The 20,127-nt window shown below is 49.7% G+C and overlaps 2 protein-coding genes and 1 long non-coding RNA gene across 5 annotated transcripts; all 3 read right to left on the bottom strand.

The window, feature by feature from the left end:
- Nucleotides 1–9,617: 9,617 nt before the first annotated feature.
- Nucleotides 9,618–10,419, bottom strand: LOC120700704 (metacaspase-4-like). Its single transcript, XM_039984944.1, has 3 exons — nt 10,395–10,419; nt 9,904–10,236; nt 9,618–9,727 (listed from the first exon to the last, which is right to left on the bottom strand). The coding sequence occupies exons 1-3, from the start codon at nt 10,417–10,419 to the stop codon at nt 9,618–9,620; spliced, it is 468 nt and encodes a 155-aa protein (XP_039840878.1).
- Nucleotides 10,420–14,436: 4,017 nt separating this feature from the next.
- LOC120698252 (metacaspase-4-like) lies at nt 14,437–16,744 on the bottom strand. Its single transcript, XM_039981786.1, has 2 exons — nt 16,200–16,744; nt 14,437–15,497 (listed from the first exon to the last, which is right to left on the bottom strand). Exons 1-2 carry the CDS (start codon nt 16,546–16,548, stop codon nt 14,611–14,613), a joined length of 1,236 nt encoding a protein of 411 aa, XP_039837720.1. The 5' UTR covers nt 16,549–16,744; the 3' UTR covers nt 14,437–14,610.
- Nucleotides 16,745–18,197: 1,453 nt separating this feature from the next.
- On the bottom strand, nt 18,198–19,674 carry LOC120701307. Of its 3 annotated transcripts, XR_005686036.1 has the most exons (4): nt 19,421–19,674; nt 18,793–19,203; nt 18,386–18,479; nt 18,198–18,289 (listed from the first exon to the last, which is right to left on the bottom strand). It is a non-coding gene; the product is annotated as an uncharacterized LOC120701307 (long non-coding RNA). The 3 variants fall into 3 exon arrangements; XR_005686035.1 differs by having other exon boundaries at nt 18,202–18,479; XR_005686034.1 differs by lacking the exons at nt 18,198–18,289; nt 18,386–18,479 and having other exon boundaries at nt 18,602–19,203.
- Nucleotides 19,675–20,127: the final 453 nt, after the last annotated feature.

Below are 20,127 nucleotides of genomic sequence, written 5' to 3'. Positions count from 1 at the left end.
TAATATTTATTCTTATTGTATCACTTTAGACAACTTACATCTCAAGTGATGATCCTAACACTTTCTTGGTCCAATCTTAGTGTACATTGATGCCCAAAAACATAAGAGGCTTTCACCAAGATTACTTTAAATTTAATTTAATGATGATAGAAAATCTCACAATATTAGTAGCATATTCTAATCACCACTTTACTTAGTAGAGCATCATCCACTTAAGTATTAGGATAGTAACTTTTCCACCTTAATCTCAGTACATACCTTTATCCATGAACATTTAATCATGGTAAGCTATAAGCTCAGTATTTTTAATTTTCTTTCGGAATCATGATCATGGCAAGATACTAATTTGATTCCATCACAAATTTATACTAAAGCTCATAGACTCAATTTATGGCCTCCTTTATAGTGACCTTCAAAACGAATGAGGTCATTCTTTTATGCCAACATCAACCGTTATTATATATCACATATTCATGTCGGGATTAATCAACTTATGAAAATCCTCAACAAAATATATGGTAGCTTAAGATGGAGGTTTACTTAACTAATGGCATGAGTTAAATATTATGAGATTCTGCTACTTGAATCATCGATGCGGGGTAACTAAGCCCACATCTCTCCAAATCATCTTTTCCTCCTTTGTGAGGTCCCACTGACTCCCACTAATCTCTGCATTCTTTTAAGAACACAACAGTTGAAACAACTGATCTTTGCATTCCTTTAGAAACACAATAGTTGAGACAATTATAGTGGTAGAAATGATACCCTCAGACTTATTAGGATATCCATAAATGGTAGCTCATCATGACATAAGTTCTTTATCTTTAGTATACCATTGATCAATTTCCTTTACTAATCAAGCTCACACCAGCGATGGCTAGAAATGAACAAGAGCAGCAAAGTTTATGGTCAAATATTTACCAAACAGCGATGGCCAGAAATAATAAATATAAGCCATACTTTAAAAGTCTCGAGCTTCATTGAACTAGTCAAATAGCGATGGCTAAAATGAACTAGAGCAACAAAACTTTGTGAACATATATCCATTAATCAGCGATGGCCAGAATAATGAATAAAGTCACACTTAATTTTATTTGAGACAATTGGCTTTATGGAGTAATTCTCCTGTCACAATGGGTTTTTTTGGGTTTTTTTTAGCGTTCTCCATCATATTCACCCTTTATATGAGCCAATTTTCTAATTCAGCCTTTTGAATATCAATTTTTATGGGCAAATAAAATATGGTGATAATTCTTTATAGTCTTACATCTAATGACTGGAGTATCTCTCATTCTTATGAGACATTACAACTGGAGTATCTCTTATACTTGATGAGACATTCCAATTCTCCCCTTCGAAATGTGATTTAACTAATAATATCACAATTTCGACAAGGTCTCATAAACAACTTATTGAAGCATTACACAATATGCAAGAAATAAATAAAATAATTCCTTGACAAGATAGCAAAATCAACAATGATGATATACTTATTATCTCAAAACTTAAAAATTGTTCAGAATCACTTATTACTAAAAATAAATATGGCTAAATATATAAAACTAATGCGAAGCATTTAACATCTTCTTCATCATCATCATTAAACTTTGCTCCCCTTGAACTCCTTGATCTTATGGGTCAGACTTAATGACCTACTGGGAATGCATCTCAATCAATCCACCAAAATTTAGGGGAAACTTTAACTTAAAAGAGCTTATGAGACAACTTTATTATCCTTCCATTGCACTTGATGAAGTGACTCACATAACTTATATCTTACTGGAGTATCCACATTTTGAGCATGCTTATTATAATTCTCTAGTAGAGAAGCCATAAGATATGGCACCAGCAGATCATCAGAGATGAACCTGCCAAGTGCTTTCAACTCCGCAGCCATATTGTACATGCTCTTAATGTGTATACTTAGTCCATTGCGCCCATCATAACGTGAGGTAGACAACTTATTTATGAGGAAGTTGGAATAATTAATTTTATAACATTCCTTAATGGAGTTCATAAACTCCTTAACATTTAGTTCCCTATCATCCTTCCTATAAGGAAATGCTCCCCTTATGGCATCTGAGATCGAATGTTTTATAACTAATTTTGCAAATTCGTTGGATTTTTACCATTTCTCCAACTTAATTGCTCATTATGATTCTCAGTACTTATAGAAGGATTGACAGGTTTATACTCATAAAGTGCGCAATCAAAGTCCAGAACTCTGAGAACTGCACACACCTCATTATTACACTTAGGAAAGTTGGTGCCATTAAAGGGCTCAATGGTACTTAGTAAGTCCTTATAATCCACTGAAAAATCATAAAATTGAAGTCTGAATAATCTTATACAACAAGATGCACATAAAGGCACAAGATTAACCCTACGATGGTCTGATTAAAATCATGCCATAAGTTTCAATTTGCATCACCGATGGGGAAAACAAACGAAACTTATCATTAACTCATAATCAAAACAACGATGGTCAGAATTAATTACAAGTGTACTCTAATCAAACTTCTCGATGGTTCCATTTGATTAGAGAGCATCTTAATTGTATATGGTGGAAAATATATAATTTTTCAGCTTAAACAATGCGAACTAATGCAATATTCATCAATAAAAGCATAATGGAAACATTAAGGCAAATACACTTATTCTGGATGTCGGTACCCCAGGATTGGGGTACCCCTTCTTGCTGTATCTAGGCAAGGGCCTTGTAGTTATCCATGACTACGACCAAACAGCCGGACCCCTGTGGTCCGGAGTCCTGATCTCTCGGCAACGGTTCCGGACCTACCTCACGACTGGGAAAGATCCGGGAACGACACGTGTCCCGGAAGAGGCGGGCAGCCCAAACAGCCGGGGCTCCGGACCTCCCGAGGGGTCCGGACCCCGCGGAAGTCCCGGACCCCTCATGGGGTCCCGGACCCCAGTATGGTAACCGGACCCTTCGCTAAGGGAAGAAGTCGACGCCATGCTTCGGGGTGGTCCGAAGCCGACACGTGTCTACAAGCACAGACACGTATACAAGGCCGCTTGGTCTCCATACTAAGCCTCACCCATCACTGCATTCATTGTGGTAGATGGACGCCCGCATTGATACAGCAGAAGGCGAGGCGATGCTTTGACCAGGGGACACTATTGATCGCGTATTACCAAGATAGTGGAGCTGCTGGCGCCGCCCACGCCGCGCCTGCCAGTCTGCCATAACAGATGGACACGACGGCTCGGCTTCACCCATTATGACGCCTGCATAATAGCCTCCACAGGCTACGCCGCAAGCTACGCTCCCCCAACGGACACCTTGGTGACGGGACAAGAGAAGACCACTGTAGCGCTAGCAGGGCGTGGGAGCGTATCGGGGAAAGATTCGTAACCACTGTACCCATCTAAATACTCTGCGTAGTATGCTGTACAGTCACGTTGGGCCCACTTGTCGGGGCCCCAACATCCTAAGTATCCGCCCCCTTGGTCTATAAAAGGGGGCGCCCGCTAGAAGAAACTCAAGCTGGGTGAGAGCCAAGGCCCGGCAGAGGATAGACACACACACAACAGAGATCAAAGCTTCTCCCAGTGGACGTAGGGTATTACGCTCCGGCGGCCCGAACCACTCTAGATCGTGTGTTCTTGTGTACTTATCTCAGGGCAAGATCAGCCCAATCGCCTAGTACCTCCCCGAGCACTCCCTCTCTGGGGATAGGCGGGTGCGTTCCGCCACCCGGCTGTGGGTACCCTAGAAATCCCGCGACATTTGGCGCCGTCCGTGGGAGGATCAGGCGCTGGCTGGATCTTCAGGCTCCTGGGGCCGTGTTCATCCTCTGCAACGACGAACGAGAAGATGAAGAGAGGCATGGTGGCACCTACGCCGCATATTACTACGCTGTGGCACCAGTGCCCTCGGTGCGACGGTGCACGGCAGCGGCGCCTGCTGTGCGTCGCCACTGCGACGCCTCAGAGCCGGCACGGTGGTGCGCGGGGGCAACGCCTGTTGCGTGCCACCCCGCGCCATCCCAGTATCGGCTCAAGGTTTTCTCTCAAGCAACGGCCATGCTTCCTCTTCGGCGGCATGATGTCGGCTCAAGGCTTTCTCTCAACATGGAGCCTGGAGCCAACGGCCATCCCGGAGGAAGTTGGTCGTGTCGTCCTACCGTCGCCAGCACCGGAGATCCACCTCAGCGTAGCTCGGTGCTGCTGCAGACAAGGCCGCCAGGCGCGGAGGTCCCTGGTGCTAGCACCAAGGACAAGCCGGCGAACGACCGCACCTCTCCGCGCTTCGCTCCGGTCCTTCTGCTGCGCAAGGGCGTCCGGCTTCCATCGGCAGACGACGCCGGCGGCAGGGGGCCTCTCCCATTCAAAGCCAAAGAATTTGTCTCATGCTACCTAAGCATATGACAGCTCTTAGGCAAGGAGTGGCCCCCCGGGCTCCCAAGGTGATGCTGGATGATGCAGTTCAGGCACATCTAGAACGCCTTCGCCTCCGACGACTATGAAGAATTTAGGAGTGGCCGTGCCACTTCCAACCGAAGAAGAACACGCTGTATAGCATGCAGCCGTAGGTTGCTCCTAAGGGAAAGAAAATTCCTCCTTTGTAATAGCGTGGCGCCTATGTGTGAGTCCAGAGCGGTCAAGGTCCGACCTTGTAAACCCAACCTCTGGCCCTATCGCACAAACAGGCAAGCTACGGTCTGGAGCGGTAGAGGTCCGACCTCGTAATCCCGACCTCTGATGTATACCGTGACAACCACAATAATAAAGGAGATTTTCTTTCTCAGTTTTATCTAGGCATCACCATTGATTACATTTATTCGCCTTGGTTTAGCTATTCTTTCCACTGAAACGGAACCTTCCTATTATTGCTAACAATTCAAGATAAGTTGCTGACTTGTGGCCAGGTTGGGACACCCCTTCAAGCTGGAAGGCAGCTCGGACCCCTAAGGACCTGGTCCGGAGAAATAGTACCTGTATCCTGGGGTAGAGAAGCTCCGCGTAGCTTAGCCTGGTAATGTACCCTAAGTTTACGTACTTCACTACCCTGTTACAAGTACTCTAGTATCCGAGAACTGCTGTCTTTGGAAGTCCCGAGCTCCCTTCTAGTATAAGGCTTGGTTTCTCGCACCTTACTACTCAGATCCGGTGGTATATTTCATCGGATCGTCAGTAACGACTCAAGTCCACTCCGGTGGCCCGCTCCGGCGGAGACCGCTCGCCACGGTCGACTCAAGTCCACTCCGGTGGCCCGCTCCGGCGGAGACCGCTCGCCACGGTCGACTCAAGTCCACTCCGGTGGCCCGCTCCGGCGGAGACCGCTCGCCACGGTCGCCTCAAGTCCACTCCGGTGGCCCGCTGCGGCGGAGACCGCTCGCCACGGTCGCCTCAAGTCCACTCCGGTGGCCCGCTCCGGCGGAAACCGCTCGCCACGGTCGACTCAAGTCCACTCCGGTGGCCCGCTCCGGCGGAGACCGCTCGCCACGGTCGACTCAAGTCCACTCCGGTGGCCTGCTCCGGCGGAGACCGCTCGCCACGGTCGCCTCAAGTCCACTCCGGTGGCCCGCTCCGGCGGAGACCGCTCGCCACGGTCGCCTAGAACCAGGTCCGGGAGGTGGTGCTTGCTCCCTGGGCGATCCGAGGTCTGTGTAGCCGCTTAGCTTGGTTCCGTACCCTAAGCCTACACCTTTGTCGCCCTGTGGAGAGCGCTCTAGAGCCTGAACCTGGCAACCGGTGTACCGGCCTCAGGGGTCCGGAGCACCCGCTCTTTGTATGAGCACACCAACGTAATCAAGTTGCGTAAAAACACATCACGATAGTGGCCCCACCCGTGGGTTCGTACCTCTCCCGAGGTGGGCCCGGGGGCCACTGTCGGTACCGCAGGATTGGGGTACCCCTTCTTGCTGTATCTAGGCAAGGGCCTTGTAGTTATCCATGACTACGACCAAACAGCCGGACCCCTGTGGTCCGAAGTCCTGATCTCTCGGCAACGGTTCCGGACCTACCTCACGACTGGGAAATATCCGGGAACGACACGTGTCCCGGAAGAGGCGGGCAGCCCAAACAGCCGGGGCTCCGGACCTCCCGAGGGGTCCGGACCCCGCGGAAGTCCCGGACCCCTCATGGGGTCCCGGACCCCAGTATGGTAACCGGACCCTTCGCTAAGGGAAGAAGTCGACGCCATGCTTCGGGGTGGTCCGGAGCCGACACGTGTCTACAAGCACAGACACGTATACAAGGCCGCTTGGTCTCCATACTAAGCCTCACCCATCACTGCATTCATTGTGGTAGATGGACGCCCGCATTGATGCAGCAGAAGGCGAGGCGATGCTTTGACCAGGGGACACTATTGATCGCGTATTACCAAGATAGTGGAGCTGCTGGCGCCGCCCACGCCGCGCCTGCCAGTCTGCCATAACAGATGGACATGACGGCTCGGCTTCACCCATTATGACGCCTGCATAATAGCCTCCACAGGCTACGCCGCAAGCTACGCTCCCCCAACGGACACCTTGGTGACGGGACAAGAGAAGACCACTGTAGCGCTAGCAGGGCGTGGGAGCGTATCGGGGAAAGATTCGTAACCACTGTACCCATCTAAATACTCTGCGTAGTATGCTGTACAGTCACGTTGGGCCCACTTGTCGGGGCCCCAACGTCCTAAGTATCCGCCCCCTTGGTCTATAAAAGGGGGCACCCGCTAGAAGAAACTCAAGCTGGGTGAGAGCCAAGGCCCGGCAAAGGATAGACACACACACAACAGAGATCAAAGCTTCTCCCAGTGGACGTAGGGTATTACGCTCCGGCGGCCCGAATCACTCTAGATCGTGTGTTCTTGTGTACTTATCTCAGGGCAAGATCAGCCCAATCGCCTAGTATCTCCCCGAGCACTCCCTCTATGGGGATAGGCGGGTGTGTTCCGCCACCCGGCTGTGGGTACCCTAGAAATCCCGCGACACTGGAATTTTAAACTTAAATTTAAATAGTGAAAATGACACATAAATCATAAAGAGATTAAATTTCACTGTAGATATAAGCCTTATAAAATCTTAAACTTGCATTATATAATCAGTGCATAAAACCTTATTAAACTTAATTGCACTAAAAATTTAAACTTTATTGCACTTACAAAAGATAAGGCTCATTAATCTTTAGATTCTTTCTCATTTAACAAGCACATCTAACATTATGAATTAATTGTGCTGAAAAACAAGACTCATCAATAGCCCAAAATAAACTCATTATTAATGATAATTCTCATTATTAGTGATAATTTCCCATAGTTACTCTTTAAATTAATCTTATAATATTAAAACTATGGAAAATATCACTATTCATACTTTGAGAAATATTTATCATAGATAAAATCAAGCAATAAACTTATTTGCGAAATTATAAACAATAGACATCTCAAATATGAAATAAATACTTATGGGCATTAGATAAACATAAGGCTGATGATTATAAGTGCAATAGTAATTAATTAAAGCCTTTAATCTTAAACAGTGAGGAAATCAAACTTAAATCGTTAAAATAGTAAATACAAAGGCTTTAAAACATAAATTGGGCTCAAAACTAATTAAACAGAACAAAAACTCAATTCAGCCCGTGAAATGCTCCCCTTGCGCGCGGCCCATTTGCGCGCATTGGCCCAATTCGGCCCAACCCGCGGAAACCCTAACGGGGAACGATTTGGACCGTTCATCAAGATCCGGCGGCCAAGAACTAATCTGGTGCCGTATATAAACGTGGAGGCGGTCTGAAAACCCTACAATCCAGCCTCACTTCTCTTTTCCTCTCCACGGGCAGCTCATGCCCAGCCGCCGCTCCTCACTGGCCCTGACGCGCCGCCGCCGTTAGCGCTCCGCATGTGCGGGCGCCGCTGCACGCGCTCCCTGATGCGCGCGAGTAGCACCTGAGCGAGCTCGTCAGGCTCCGCGCGAGCCGCGCGCCGCAGCGCTGATGCGGGCCCGCCAGGGAGCCGGCCGCCGCTGGCTGCTGAGCGCCCCGCCCGCTGATGGCGTGGGTCTGCGTCGCGCCTGCGTGCCTCCGAGCCGCGCGGGACGTGCGTCCTCATACGCGGGCCCGCGCCACGAGCGCCACCGCCTGGGTGCGCCGGCCCCATGCAGCGGGTGCTGCGAGGGCCTGCGGCGCCAGTGCCGCCTCCTCATGGCGTGTGCGCGGCTCGGGCAAGGCAGCGGGCCTCGGCCGCCGGTCTTGGCCGTGCTCCGTGCAGGGCCCCTCGCCGGTGGGTGCGTGCGTACTCATCGCACGCACGACTGTCGAGGGCTCCTCGCGGTGCAAACTGGTCAGACCAGTGCACTCCTGATGCGCACGACTGGTGAGTTTTAGGTAAGAACTCATCCATTAGGGTTAGGGTTCATGAGATTTGGGGATTTCTTGATTCGATCTGAAAGTTTGTCATTCCCCTTCTTCTAATTGCTGACTGATGCATCTTATCTCTTGGATTTGGGCTTTAATTTGCAGAATAAACATTAACTAGTGGGCTAATTTGGGGAAAACAGTAAGCAATCTTAAAACCTAACCTTAATTACTTAACTTAATCATCAATTAACATGAAAGTGCATCGGCCTAAACATGAATTAACATAAACATAATTGTTTAGATCTAATCCGAGGTACTTAGCCTAATCAGATTAAGATTTGCATTACTCAGAATCTAATCCGAATAGGATAAGGCTAATGACTTCATAAACATTGACCTTAATTTAATTCGCCCATAAAACCTTACGTACAGGGACTTAATCTTAGTTTAATCAAGTCGATTACTTTGCACATTATAATAGTGCGGATGCGGAAGCTTAGTCGCACATATATGCACAAGGTAGAACATTAATCAGCATACACATCATGCTGGACATCACTAATTGCACATAACAGATCAAATATGTGTTTATTTCACGCAAACAGAATAGTAGATCCAATCTACTAATTGCATTGCACTGATTTGCATATAGCACTTAAATGATTAGATCCATATCAGAATTAATTACCCATGATTAAGCACCGAACAGATCTAAATTGACATTAATCAGAGGCTAAGAACTTGATGGCTCTGGATTAGGATCATGACAGATCTAAGAAAGGCTTTGATACCAATTGTTAGTTTTAATTATCCATGAACAGGATCTTAGCTTAGTCTAATCATGATCACTAATTACTTAATGCGGAATTAATTAGATTAATACTGACCAGAACCCTTGAATCCATGAACGCCTCTGTAGTTGTAGTAGTAGGGGTGATGTAGATGAAGTAGAGTTTAATCTTCACCAATTAGAGAGATTTGGATTTCTTGTTGATGAAGATCTTGATGTCGATGATGACCAGCAACTCCCGCCGGTGCCTGCCACGAAGTAGATGAGGAAGTCGCGCTTCCAGTCCCTTCAGTGCCCTAATTGATTGGTGTTTTGCTAATCGCGAGATTAGCTGATTAGGGTTAGAGAGGGTTCCCCTCTACCTCATATTTATATACAGCACTGTGGGACCGGGGCCGACTTATAGATGAAAACGTTAGGTGTACCTGTCAATCACGGTACATGACTTATTTAGTATGTTATCTCTAATTTGTGGAAATTATTTGCCATGCAGATCTAGGTTATTATCCTGAGATCACAAAATTTCCAACATGTCGATCAGGCCTCCACTGTGGCACGAGTCCGAGACTATGGTGAGGAGGCAGCCATCAGGGACCTTCGCCACGAGTTCCTTGAAATCGTGATCTGCATTGGAGTGCATACAAGAAAATTGGTGTCATCTTGAAAAGTGTCAACTCAAAATGGTGTACGAGACCAGTTATCATCAGAGACGCAAATGGAAGAAGCAGGCTGTGGCAAGGTTATTAAAGAGCTAAAACAACGAATGGAAAGGCACGCCAGCAAAGGGAGGAGACCCATACCTTTGATGAGGTTGCCGTCGCAGGGCACGATGCACTCGTCGTACCCGGTGTCGTCGTCCTCCCCGGTCTCGGCGGGCAGCTGCAGGCCGTGGCCGCTGTAGTGGAAGAAGAGCGTGTCCCCGGCGCGCGCTCCCGCCACCAGCCGCTCGAGCTCCCGCCGGATGTTGGCCCCCGTGGGCGGCGGCGTGGACGGGTCGGCGTCGGCGAGCACGCGGATGCCGGCCTCGTCGAAGCCGAAGCGGTCGACGAGGCAGCGGCGCATGCGGGCCACGTCGTTGAGGCAGCCCTTGAGCTCTTCGTCGCCCCTGCCGGCGTAGTTGATGCCCACCAGCACTGTCACAAGACAGTCCAAATAATACCAATCAAGTGCAATAATTAACACTTAAACTCAAATCAGAATTACTGCACTCAACTAGTACACTCAGACCGCCTGCTGTAACCAGGATCGATTACACAGGAACTCTCGCCAAAAGACGAGCACAGATGATTACCGGCAACAAAAGCTTTTAAAGACATTTACAACCCGAGTTAAATAGAAGCACCAACTTAAACTACAAAAAGTGTTTGCAAGCTAGCTTTACAAGTCAAACCTCAGAGTTCAAACGCAGCGGAAAGTAATTTAGAGTTAAAACAAGCTTCAAAACAATACGATAGATAACGTCGACGTCAGAAGATGAACTTCACATCTTGCCCACTGATGTGAGGCTCACCTGCCCGCACTTCACGGCGAAGATGGGACCCACTCGACCGACCAACCCGGAGGAAGTGGTTGCCCGATCCACGAGGCGCAGAACTCCTCGGAGTCCTCCGGAACGTAACCTGCTAAAAGATATGGCAACAACAAGCCTGAGTATTCTAATACTCAGCAAGACTTACCCGTCCATGGGTATACTTAGCCCATTAACTAGACATGAAAGGCTTTTTGGCTCTGGGGTTATTTTGCTGAAAAGCAGCTAGCACTGAATCCTTACTTTCAATATTTTAGTGCCAATTGAGTTGACCCTTATAACTTAGGTTTGCCTAGTACTCTAGAGCATACATGGTTGATCACATTATCTTTTCAGAGCACCACAGCCAACATTCTCAGTTCAGACTCATTCCACTTCTTTACTACGATGTGACAGAGAGATCAAGGTTCTCATATCCGCGAGTCACGGCGAATCGATTCGATTTAACCTTGCAAGGTGGACCTAACCAACACGGCACGTATATGCCCCGTCGGGCTATACACACCAACCCTTCATATATGCACACCGAATAGGCGAACTGCCCTGCGACCCGGGACTGCTAGCCCCACCGATACCAACGAAGGGTCAGCCATGAGTTTGAATACTAGCTCCACTGGTGAAGACAGTATCAAGTCCGCCTACCGGGGCACATATGGTACTGAGCTTACCGGTTTCGACTACCTCCTACTCGCGGCATGCGGTTAGTACTGTTCAATCCTCGATCAGTAGTGCCAACAACGGTACGGTCCTCAATCGACACAGGCGGAGGCTTACTTTCCATAACTTCCATATCCATAACCAATGCATCTCCGCCCGGTCTCCATTTTTCCTTTCTTTTTCTCAAAGATTCATTCTCCAGCAACTTTTTCATAAGTAACCAAACCTATATCTCGCGAGTGACAGGAATCACTCGTCTTCTACCGAATCCTAATTAAGCATTGCAGTACGAACGACCTGTATACTAGTAGAGTGACTGAGGAAACCTAGGGATCATGCATCTAAGGTTCCAATCAACTCCTAGAAACTTAAATGCACAATAATTATATAACAATTATTGAATACTGAAATTAAGGGTTATGCACCGGGGCTTGCCTTGCCAGTCAGCGGGGTTAGCGACTTCTGGATCTGGCTCGACGGCTGCTTCGGCGTGCGGTTCCCCTGCTTGCGGCTCCTGGAGCGGCTCAGCGATCATCTCGTAGACGGCTTCACTCGCGACGTCTACACGTAAGGAAAGATGCCATGCAAGAAAAATTTATAATTTTTATTGCAAAAAGGAAAACATTTCTTTTTGCCCTAGCAAAATAAACTGAGCAACAAAAGATCCACAAACATGCATACAGGATATGCACCTGGAAATTTTTCAGTGGACTACACATGTAAGGAGTAAGCCACTGTGAATTTTTCATAAATTTTTGAGCAACAGAACAACTGGCATAAAAATATACTAGGTTAAACACAAACTGAAATTTTAGCAAGGGCAAAAGTGACATTACCACGCCCAAGTATTTTTCTTCTGAAGATCCTGATTTTAGAAACCTAACAAAATTTATTTTGCATTTTTCTCCCTTTTCTATAATTTTCTACACAATCTTGAAGTTTTCAGCCAAAAGATAAAAAAAAACATTAAAAGAAAGGGGGGGGCGGCTGACAGCCGGGCCCCACATGCAAGGGAGCCCAGGCCCGCTCCCCTCCCCTGCTTTTGCCCGCACACGCGCGCGCGGCGGCGCAGGGGCGCGCGCGGCGGAGCGGCGGTCCGGCCCGGCCGTGGCCAGCCGGCGGCGGAGGTAGGACGCGCCCGCGGTCAGGGCGCTCGGCGGCGGCGGCACGTGCGCGGAGCAGGGCGGCGGCGCGCAGCGGCAGAGGCGGCGGCTTGCGGCGGCGCGCTGTGCGCGGCGGTGGCGCGGCCACGGCGGCTAGCGCAGGGCCAGGGAGCGGTGTCGCGGGGCGGGGCAAGCACCAGCTCGCCCGGGCGGCGCTGGCGCGCGCGGTGGCGCGGCCCTGAGCCGCGCGGGCTCTGCCAGCAGCGTGCGGCGGCGGGAGCAGCGGCGCCCATGGCGCCCGCGGCGGCGTTCCGCCGGCGGCAGCGCTAGAAGGGAAGGGAAAGGAGCTCGGGGAGGACGAGTGACTCACCACGAACCCATTCTTGGGGTCAATTTGAGCAGAGGGTGGTCGGAGAAACGGATTGACGCGAGGAAGGCGGAGCTCGGGTTGGCTCCAATGGCGGCCGAGGGTAGGGTTAGGGTTTCGGCCAACTCGGCCAGGGAGGAGCTCAGGTGAGGGGCAGTGAAGGTGGAGGGGGTGGTGCGGGAGCTCTAGGCGCAAGGAATCGAGAGGAGGTCGAGCGGAGGCGGCGGATTGCGGCCGGGACGGTCGCCGGCGGCGACTCTGCTCGGCTTGGCTCGTCCCGAGCGCGAGGACGACTGAGAGGAAGTGGGGAAATCAGGGTTGGCCATTGGAACGTCGTAGAAGCCTTAGGTGGGGGCGCGGACGTCGGCACGGCGACGCGTGGAGGCTCCGACGTCGAGGCCGGCGGTCGGTCGCAAAATGGCTCGGTACGGCGTCACTGAAGAGTATCCGAGTTGAACTCGTTTAAAAAGATTTTGACCAAAGTTTGACCCGTTGAAACTCAAGATTTCATATAGTCACTTGAAATTTGGCCAAAATAGAAGTTGTAGAGGACAAAAAGGTCTACAACTTTGCTTTTGGGCGAAAATTGATTCGAAGCCCGGATTAAGGACAAAAACTAGATCGAACGCGGCTAACTCAAAAGTTACTATGGAAACTTGATTAGCGCTAATGACGGCAATTAACCCTGATTAGCGACTAACCACACGATTAGCACTAAAAGATTAACACCGGGTGTTACAAGCACCGCGCGCTTCCGCCCCATGGCCGCCTGCCCCATCGTCTCGTCTCGCCCGCGCTGCTTGCCCGCAGCTGGCGGCGCTGGCCGTTATGGTGGTGGCCTTGGTCTGGTGGGCTGGCAGCCGGGGAATGGGACTCGATCGGGTCGGCGGCGCGCGAGGCGAGTTTGTCTTGTCCATTGCCGTTTCCTCGGTATCGATCTGGCAGCTCGTGCAGGGGTTGGTGGAGCTCCGCGTGCGAGGCGCGCCGCGCGCGTTGCATACTTGCATTCCCCTGGCATTTTTAATTCGCCGAGACGCGGTTCAGCGTGATCTCGAATGCAGGTGGGCTAGCAAAGGTTGCATGCAGAACGCGAGTAGGAGTAAAAAAGATAGTTGGTATAGCGGAAGGACAAAAAAAATACTCGTACGATACACGAGCTAAACGTGCCATCGATTGGAAGCGTCCTATGCGCAGGGGCGGAGACAGGGGGGGCTGATTCCCAAATTTACATTGAATATTTGAATTTTAATTAAATTTTTATATAAATTAGTATGGTTAGCTCCTAATAATGAAAAAAACAAATTCCTTGCTCCGCCCCTGCCTATGCGTCGGCTGTCAGGCATAAGGTCTTCGACCTTTTATGCTCCTACGTAAGGAGGGTTCTCTCATAGCTGCATCATTGTAATTTTCTTATTTTTAATGAAAACATGTCCAGGCACAATCTCAAAAAAAAACATTTTGTGCTCACTCCAATTAACGTCATATGTCTAGCGGAGCAAATGCATGATTTTTTTGGAGACCGTAAATTAGTGACCACAGTACCCTACCTGTGATGGATATTGCGATGATCTTCTTACCACCTGGATCCGCCTCTGAATTTGATAGAGTTAGAAGGTGAATGACAAATGCAGCTTTATAGTCCGTGAAAGGAGAGCAGAGCTACTGTTTTTTAGAAAACTTGAACCAAATTTGCCGATAATGTGCTTAAATATAAACCACGGAAAATGCTATCTTGTGCAGAAACACTTTTATTCCCAGATCTCAAAAGCGTAACCACCAACCCACAACACTCGATAGTCGACAGGCATAACAGTGTACAAAGGTTGAAGTCGACACGACACAAACCGATGCTTCAGCATATGAAAGCCACACTGGCGTGCTCGTCGCTGCAGTAAAGGCCAGGCTGCTGGGTGTACCCCTGCCTCGACAGCATCTTGCTAGCTTTCGTCACGAGCTCCATGTTCGTCACCGTCCCGTGCTCCGCGAGGATGGCCTGGATGGCGTTGCTGAGCGCGCCGTAGGAGCCCTTGGACGTGGTCGCGTCGGCGGAGGTCTGGTCGGTCTGGCACCCGCTGATCAGGATGCCGTTGCTCGGCACCCTGGCCGTCGTCCCCGCGTACACCTCCTGCTCGCTCTGCACCTCCTGCTCCATGGCCGCCGCCTCGAGCTGCTCCTGCTTCCCGTCCAGCTTCGCCTTCAGGAGTTCCTGCGCCAGGGCGCCCATGAAGCCCACGACGCCGCCGTGCTGGCCCTGCTGGAGCTTGCTCAGCATGACCTTCATGAACTTCTTGATCTTGGGGCTCGCGTCGTCTCCGAAGAGGTCGAAGAGCGTCAGCCGGAGCGAGCCCACATCGATGTCGTCCTTGCCGGTCTTCTCCTTGAGCATCTCGATCAATGTCGAGAGAGGTAGCGACCGGTTCTTGACATGGGCATCTGCTGTGTCGATGTAGCGGGGCTCCTCGTCACCATCGTCCCCGTCATCGCTCTGCCGGTGGCCACGGCGGCGGGGCAAGTGGATTCCCTGGGACTCGAACGCGTCCCGGACAGCCCCTTTGAGGAATGAACGGAAGCCGCTGCTACCGGAACCGGAATCAGACCGCTCGGCCTGGTTCTGCTTGGTGCTGTGCCCAATCTGCTCCTTGGTTTTGTCAAGTAGTCCACCGCTGTGGCACGAATCAGATACTATGGTGAATAGACATCCCTCGGGGACTTTTCGCACAAGCTCCGTGAAATCTTGGTCTGCAGTGCATAAACAAACATTGGTTAGTTACTACTCTACCTCCATGAATGGGCATCCAGAACATTATAATCAGGCACGCTGTTTCTGACAGGTATTTAACAAGATTTTTGTTCTACCCTGCACATGGTCACTAGCTAGTTCGACTTCGTCCTTCTCACGATGGTCGAATGGTCATTATTGGCAACGTAATTTACAATGCAGGATTGGTCTGATAAATTAACCATAACCACATGGGTTGACTACACAATCCAAGAACCCCGTGTTTCTGACATCCAAATCCTGGGTACAGGAATTGTACGAGTAGACATCTGAGATGTTTTGTGCTACTGCTAGTATACTATAGTACTGTACTACCTCCACTAATTTTCAGACAACAAATTCAAGCTAAATGCAATGCAAGCTAAACTTGATGTCTGAAAGACTGAAACGTCATATAAATATGACCAGAGGGAGTATCCATTTCTGACGACAGAAGTGTTTGATGCAATATGAATTCGTAGTAGCACGGAACTAATCCAACCATGTACTGACATCACCGAAATGCTAGTAGCTTGCTAAGTCATTCTCAAACGTAAGAATCTGATAACTTCCTGTCTTCCTCAGATCCCACATTCCCACCTACCATTCGATCCCCATTTCTCCATTGTTCCTACCCACAATTAACGGCAGCAGAAGGCACAAGACACACGAGTAGAGTTCACCTGTGATAAGGTTCATGTCGCAGGGCACGATGCACTCGTCGTACCCGGTGTCATCGTCCTGGCCGGTCTCGGCGGGCAGCCGCGTGCCGTGCCCGCTGTAGTGGAAGAAGAGCAGGTCCCCGGTCCCCGCGTCCCCGACGAGGCGCTGGAGCTCCCGCCGGATGTTGGCCCCCGTGGGCTGCGGCCCGGAGCCGCCGTCGTCGACGAGGACGCGGATGCCGGACTCGTCGAAGCCGAAGCGCTCGACGAGGCAGCGGCGCATGCGGGCGACGTCGTTGTGGCAGCCCTTGAGCTCCGCCTTGGTGCCCGGGTAGTTGATCCCCACCAGCACCGCGCGCTTCTCCCCCATCGCTCTCGCTCCCTCCCTTCCCGGATCCGAAGGCGCGTCGCGTCGATCGGCCACCGGCGACTGGGCGCGGCGAGACGAGGCGCCGGCGCGTTCGAGGAAGATGGAGGTCGCTGCGCCTGCCTGGCTGGTGGTGCTTTTGACTTTTTGGGTGGGGCGCCGAGCTGTCTGTCTATTGGCGTTTCTATCTGGCAGCCTGGCGGGTCGTGGTGGGTTGTTGCTTGTTGGTGGAGAAGGGCTGTGGTTGTGACCGGGTCGTGATTGATAGCCTGATAACCTGATAGATGAGCAACGAAATTTAACTAAGAGCACAAGAATGGTGATCAACGCCAGGGACATCGATGGCCTGGATTCCAGCCAATCCTTGGGTGAGCAGGCTGCATCAGGGAATTAGTAGCAAGTCACAGAAGAGACGATGAAACTGTTCACTCAATGGCCATCCAATCCAAACTCAAAGAGGTATTTCATGAAGAAAACCCCACTCATTTACCTTGCGCGGAACGTCACACCAAAAATCCAGTCATCTCTGGAGTATAAATTCACAAATCTTCCTGCAACCATCTGCAGACTGCAGTGAAGCAAGGGCACATTTGGTGATGCAAGCAGGCAAATCCTCTATTCAAAGGGTCATGTTTATAACTGCATTACAGATATCTTTGCTTTCACAGTGGAAAGGATCGCTATCACTGTACCTTCCTGGCAGGCTCCCATCGTTCACCTTTCACTGAAACTGGTGCACCAAAGGAGTACAACCCTCTCAACAAGTCCCTCTGATTCATTCCACCAAACATGTGAGAGAAGTCACCATGAAGTTTAGGCGGAGATTAACAGTAGAACATGTACCATTCTCGCTTGATAAAGCTAGCTCCTGTAAGCACTTGAATATCACACGTGCCCCTAGCGAGAACCCGATGAGAGTCACAGGCCTGAGAGAATTTCGAAATCAGGTAAAATTTAAGAAACTAACCGCATTGGATAAAAAAAATATTGCAGATGGAACTACCTGTTCCCTTGCAGTCCCTTTAGAAGCACTTCGGCCAGCATTTTCCCTGCCTTATCTGATCTGAGAGGATACATGTGATTAGCTAGATAATAAATCACTAACATGCAAAACGGAGGCTGAATCAACATAAACTAGAAATGCTCGCGGCGTTGCGGCGCATGACCATCGTTAGCTTTTCTTTCTTTTATTTTTCTTTATACTTGGATGAGTATGAACAAATGCTTTGGAGTCTTCGGCGATGGCGATGGGTGGTCTTTTTTTGAGAGAGATAGGGGCGACGGGTGGATTTGCTACCGGACTGACCTCGATGTAATTTATATTTCTTATAGGGTCCTTTATGCAAAAGGGGGATGAACTGTGCTTTATTAATATAGTATAATCTACCCTATTTTGCAAAAAAAGAAAAAAAGATGAATTGCTCTTTGTACAATTATTGAACTTTTTTTTAGGATGAGTAGCGGAAATGTACAAGAGCTTTTAATATTTTGAGCAGAGTATGTAACAATGGATGTTATTGATATGTATTTTGAAAAACCTTTAGGTTGTGCCGTTGTGGCACGAACAGTTGAAAATTATCATCTGTGCCTCTCGCAGTATATCTTGTATCTCACAACATTGGGCATATTCAGATCCACAGATATGTACGAGGATACCTGAGTTGCATTCAGTTCCACAAATATGTAGAAAGATATCAGAGTTTCAGTGCCTTTGGGAAACACAGCTTGCAAGAAATCTGCGCACCTGGTTGCAAGAACAATAGGGTCAATGCCTATAGATCACACATTTGAGAAACATGATCCCAAAATTGAAAGGCGCGGCAGAGCAAGGAGGAGTAACCCATAGAGTGGCCAAAGACATGCGCTTTCTTCCACTGCAGATGTACAAGTTGTATTGTGCTATGACTCGAGTGAATGTGAATCTTCATACAAGCCTGAAACCATGTAAAAGATAGGAAAACTTGGCATATGATCAACAAACACAATTAGTGGTTTGGGCGTTTTAGTTGTGCTATCCATTAGTATATCAGAAATAAGCAACTTGAAAGGAAATCACTGAAAACAACGAATTTGTCTATTTTTTAAGGGAAGAACAGTTAGGTTACCCGAAGGTTTCTCTAAATCAAACACATGCACATCACACAACTCTTCTACATAACCAGGAAGAAATGTCTATCTGACATTTGATCGAGCACTTAGTGAGCACAGGAAGAAGAGCTTACAACACCAACCAGTGTAGTGCATTACCTTAGTTGCTTTGTCAAACTGAAGATAGAAATTGATGCTAGCAGGGAGGAGCCCCGTTGTGTTCTCCCCAAACCAACCATGGCTGGCTGCTAATCGTTCCCTTGTCCTTCACGTGGCTGCATCCTTCTGAGCTCATCAACGTGAGGGTCTGAAGCCGCTGCAGCAGCCTCACGTCCCCGTCGCCAGTCAGTGCCGCTCACGGAGAGGGACCTTGGCTTCTCGTGCCATCGCGTTAGGCCGTGGAAATGCCTTCTTGCTGCTCCTCTTCATCCTTGGCACCACGGGGGAGGACGCAACCGTGTAGGCGAAAACGCAGCAAGCAAAGTTGCCTCTGCTACCTGTTGCCTCTCTATTCCTCATCTCTTCATTTGGTCAAGCATAGAGCAGAGGAAGCGGCAGTGGCGCTGCAGTCTGCAGAAACAGAATGGAAGCTGCAAAAATTTAGGTTGCTAGAGAAACCGTTTTGATGTTGTCAAGAACTGAACTTGCGACATGCGAACTCCGTTTTTTGACATCTTATTAGAATAAATTTGGGTTGGAAAAAATAAATGCTCCTAAAATTGAATCAAATGGAAAGCTTACAATATTATCTCAGTAATTAATTCTTCTTCGAAGCAAAAGACCTTACTTTGCAGATATTGGGATTTGCTAAACCACATTCACGCTCAGGACTCAGAGAGGTGGTTTGCCTGCGGGCAAGGCATTCCGTCGAGCGAGTCCTGGGCGGGAGAGGTTACAGGTGTGCAGCGTCCGTTCACCACCAGGGCGTCCATGCAGCTCTTGGAGTCCGTCGTCGTAGCTGTAGCCGTGATCTGATGCTGAGGCACGCGGGCATGGTCTCCCTTTGGTGCTCGCCTCCTTCAACACGGGTAGTGGGTGGCCGGCTTGCCACACAGGGCCAGTCGCGCGTGGCGCAGCGGCCAGGGCAACACCCAGCGGCCGCGGGGCGAGGCCAGGGCGCAGCCGACGGCCAAGTGGAGGGCGAGTCGCTCCCCAGTCGCCCAAGCGCGGCAGCCTCCGGCGGCGCATCGCGGCCGAGGGAGGCCCAATCGGCTCTTGCGGCTGTTTGAGATCCAGCAAGCGTCCAATGAAGTGGCGAGGCAGAGGGGATGAAGATCGTGTAGGCAGTCCCACTTCAGGATGCGGCGATGGCAGAAGGGTTCCAGAAGCCGTGCGGTACCACGAGCGTTTGCGCGGGCTCTGGTTGGCGAGCGACTTGCAGGACGGGCCGAGGTGGCCGCCGGGGACGTGTCGGCGAGCAGGAAGGCGTCGGCCCCGCAGTGGCGAAGGAAGCCGGCATTGAAGCGAGGGTGCATGTGGTGGATGTGGATCCGA

Source organism: Panicum virgatum, chromosome 3K (assembly GCF_016808335.1).
Source record: "Panicum virgatum strain AP13 chromosome 3K, P.virgatum_v5, whole genome shotgun sequence".
Classification (NCBI taxonomy): domain Eukaryota; kingdom Viridiplantae; phylum Streptophyta; class Magnoliopsida; order Poales; family Poaceae; genus Panicum; species Panicum virgatum.
This window is presented reverse-complemented; position numbering and strand designations above follow the sequence as displayed.

Coding starts and splice junctions, on each gene's coding strand:
- LOC120700704 (XM_039984944.1), bottom strand. CDS start 10,419: ATGTCTTTAAAAGCTTTTGTTGCCG. Junction 10,237..10,394: donor TTTAAAAGCTTTTGTTGCCG/GTAATCATCTGT, acceptor GTCTTGTGACAG/TGCTGGTGGGCATCAACTAC. Junction 9,728..9,903: donor CGACGGCAACCTCATCAAAG/GTATGGGTCTCC, acceptor ACTCCAATGCAG/ATCACGATTTCAAGGAACTC.
- LOC120698252 (XM_039981786.1), bottom strand. CDS start 16,548: ATGGGGGAGAAGCGCGCGGTGCTGGTGGGGATCAACTACCCGGGCACC. Junction 15,498..16,199: donor CGACATGAACCTTATCACAG/GTGAACTCTACT, acceptor TATGCACTGCAG/ACCAAGATTTCACGGAGCTT.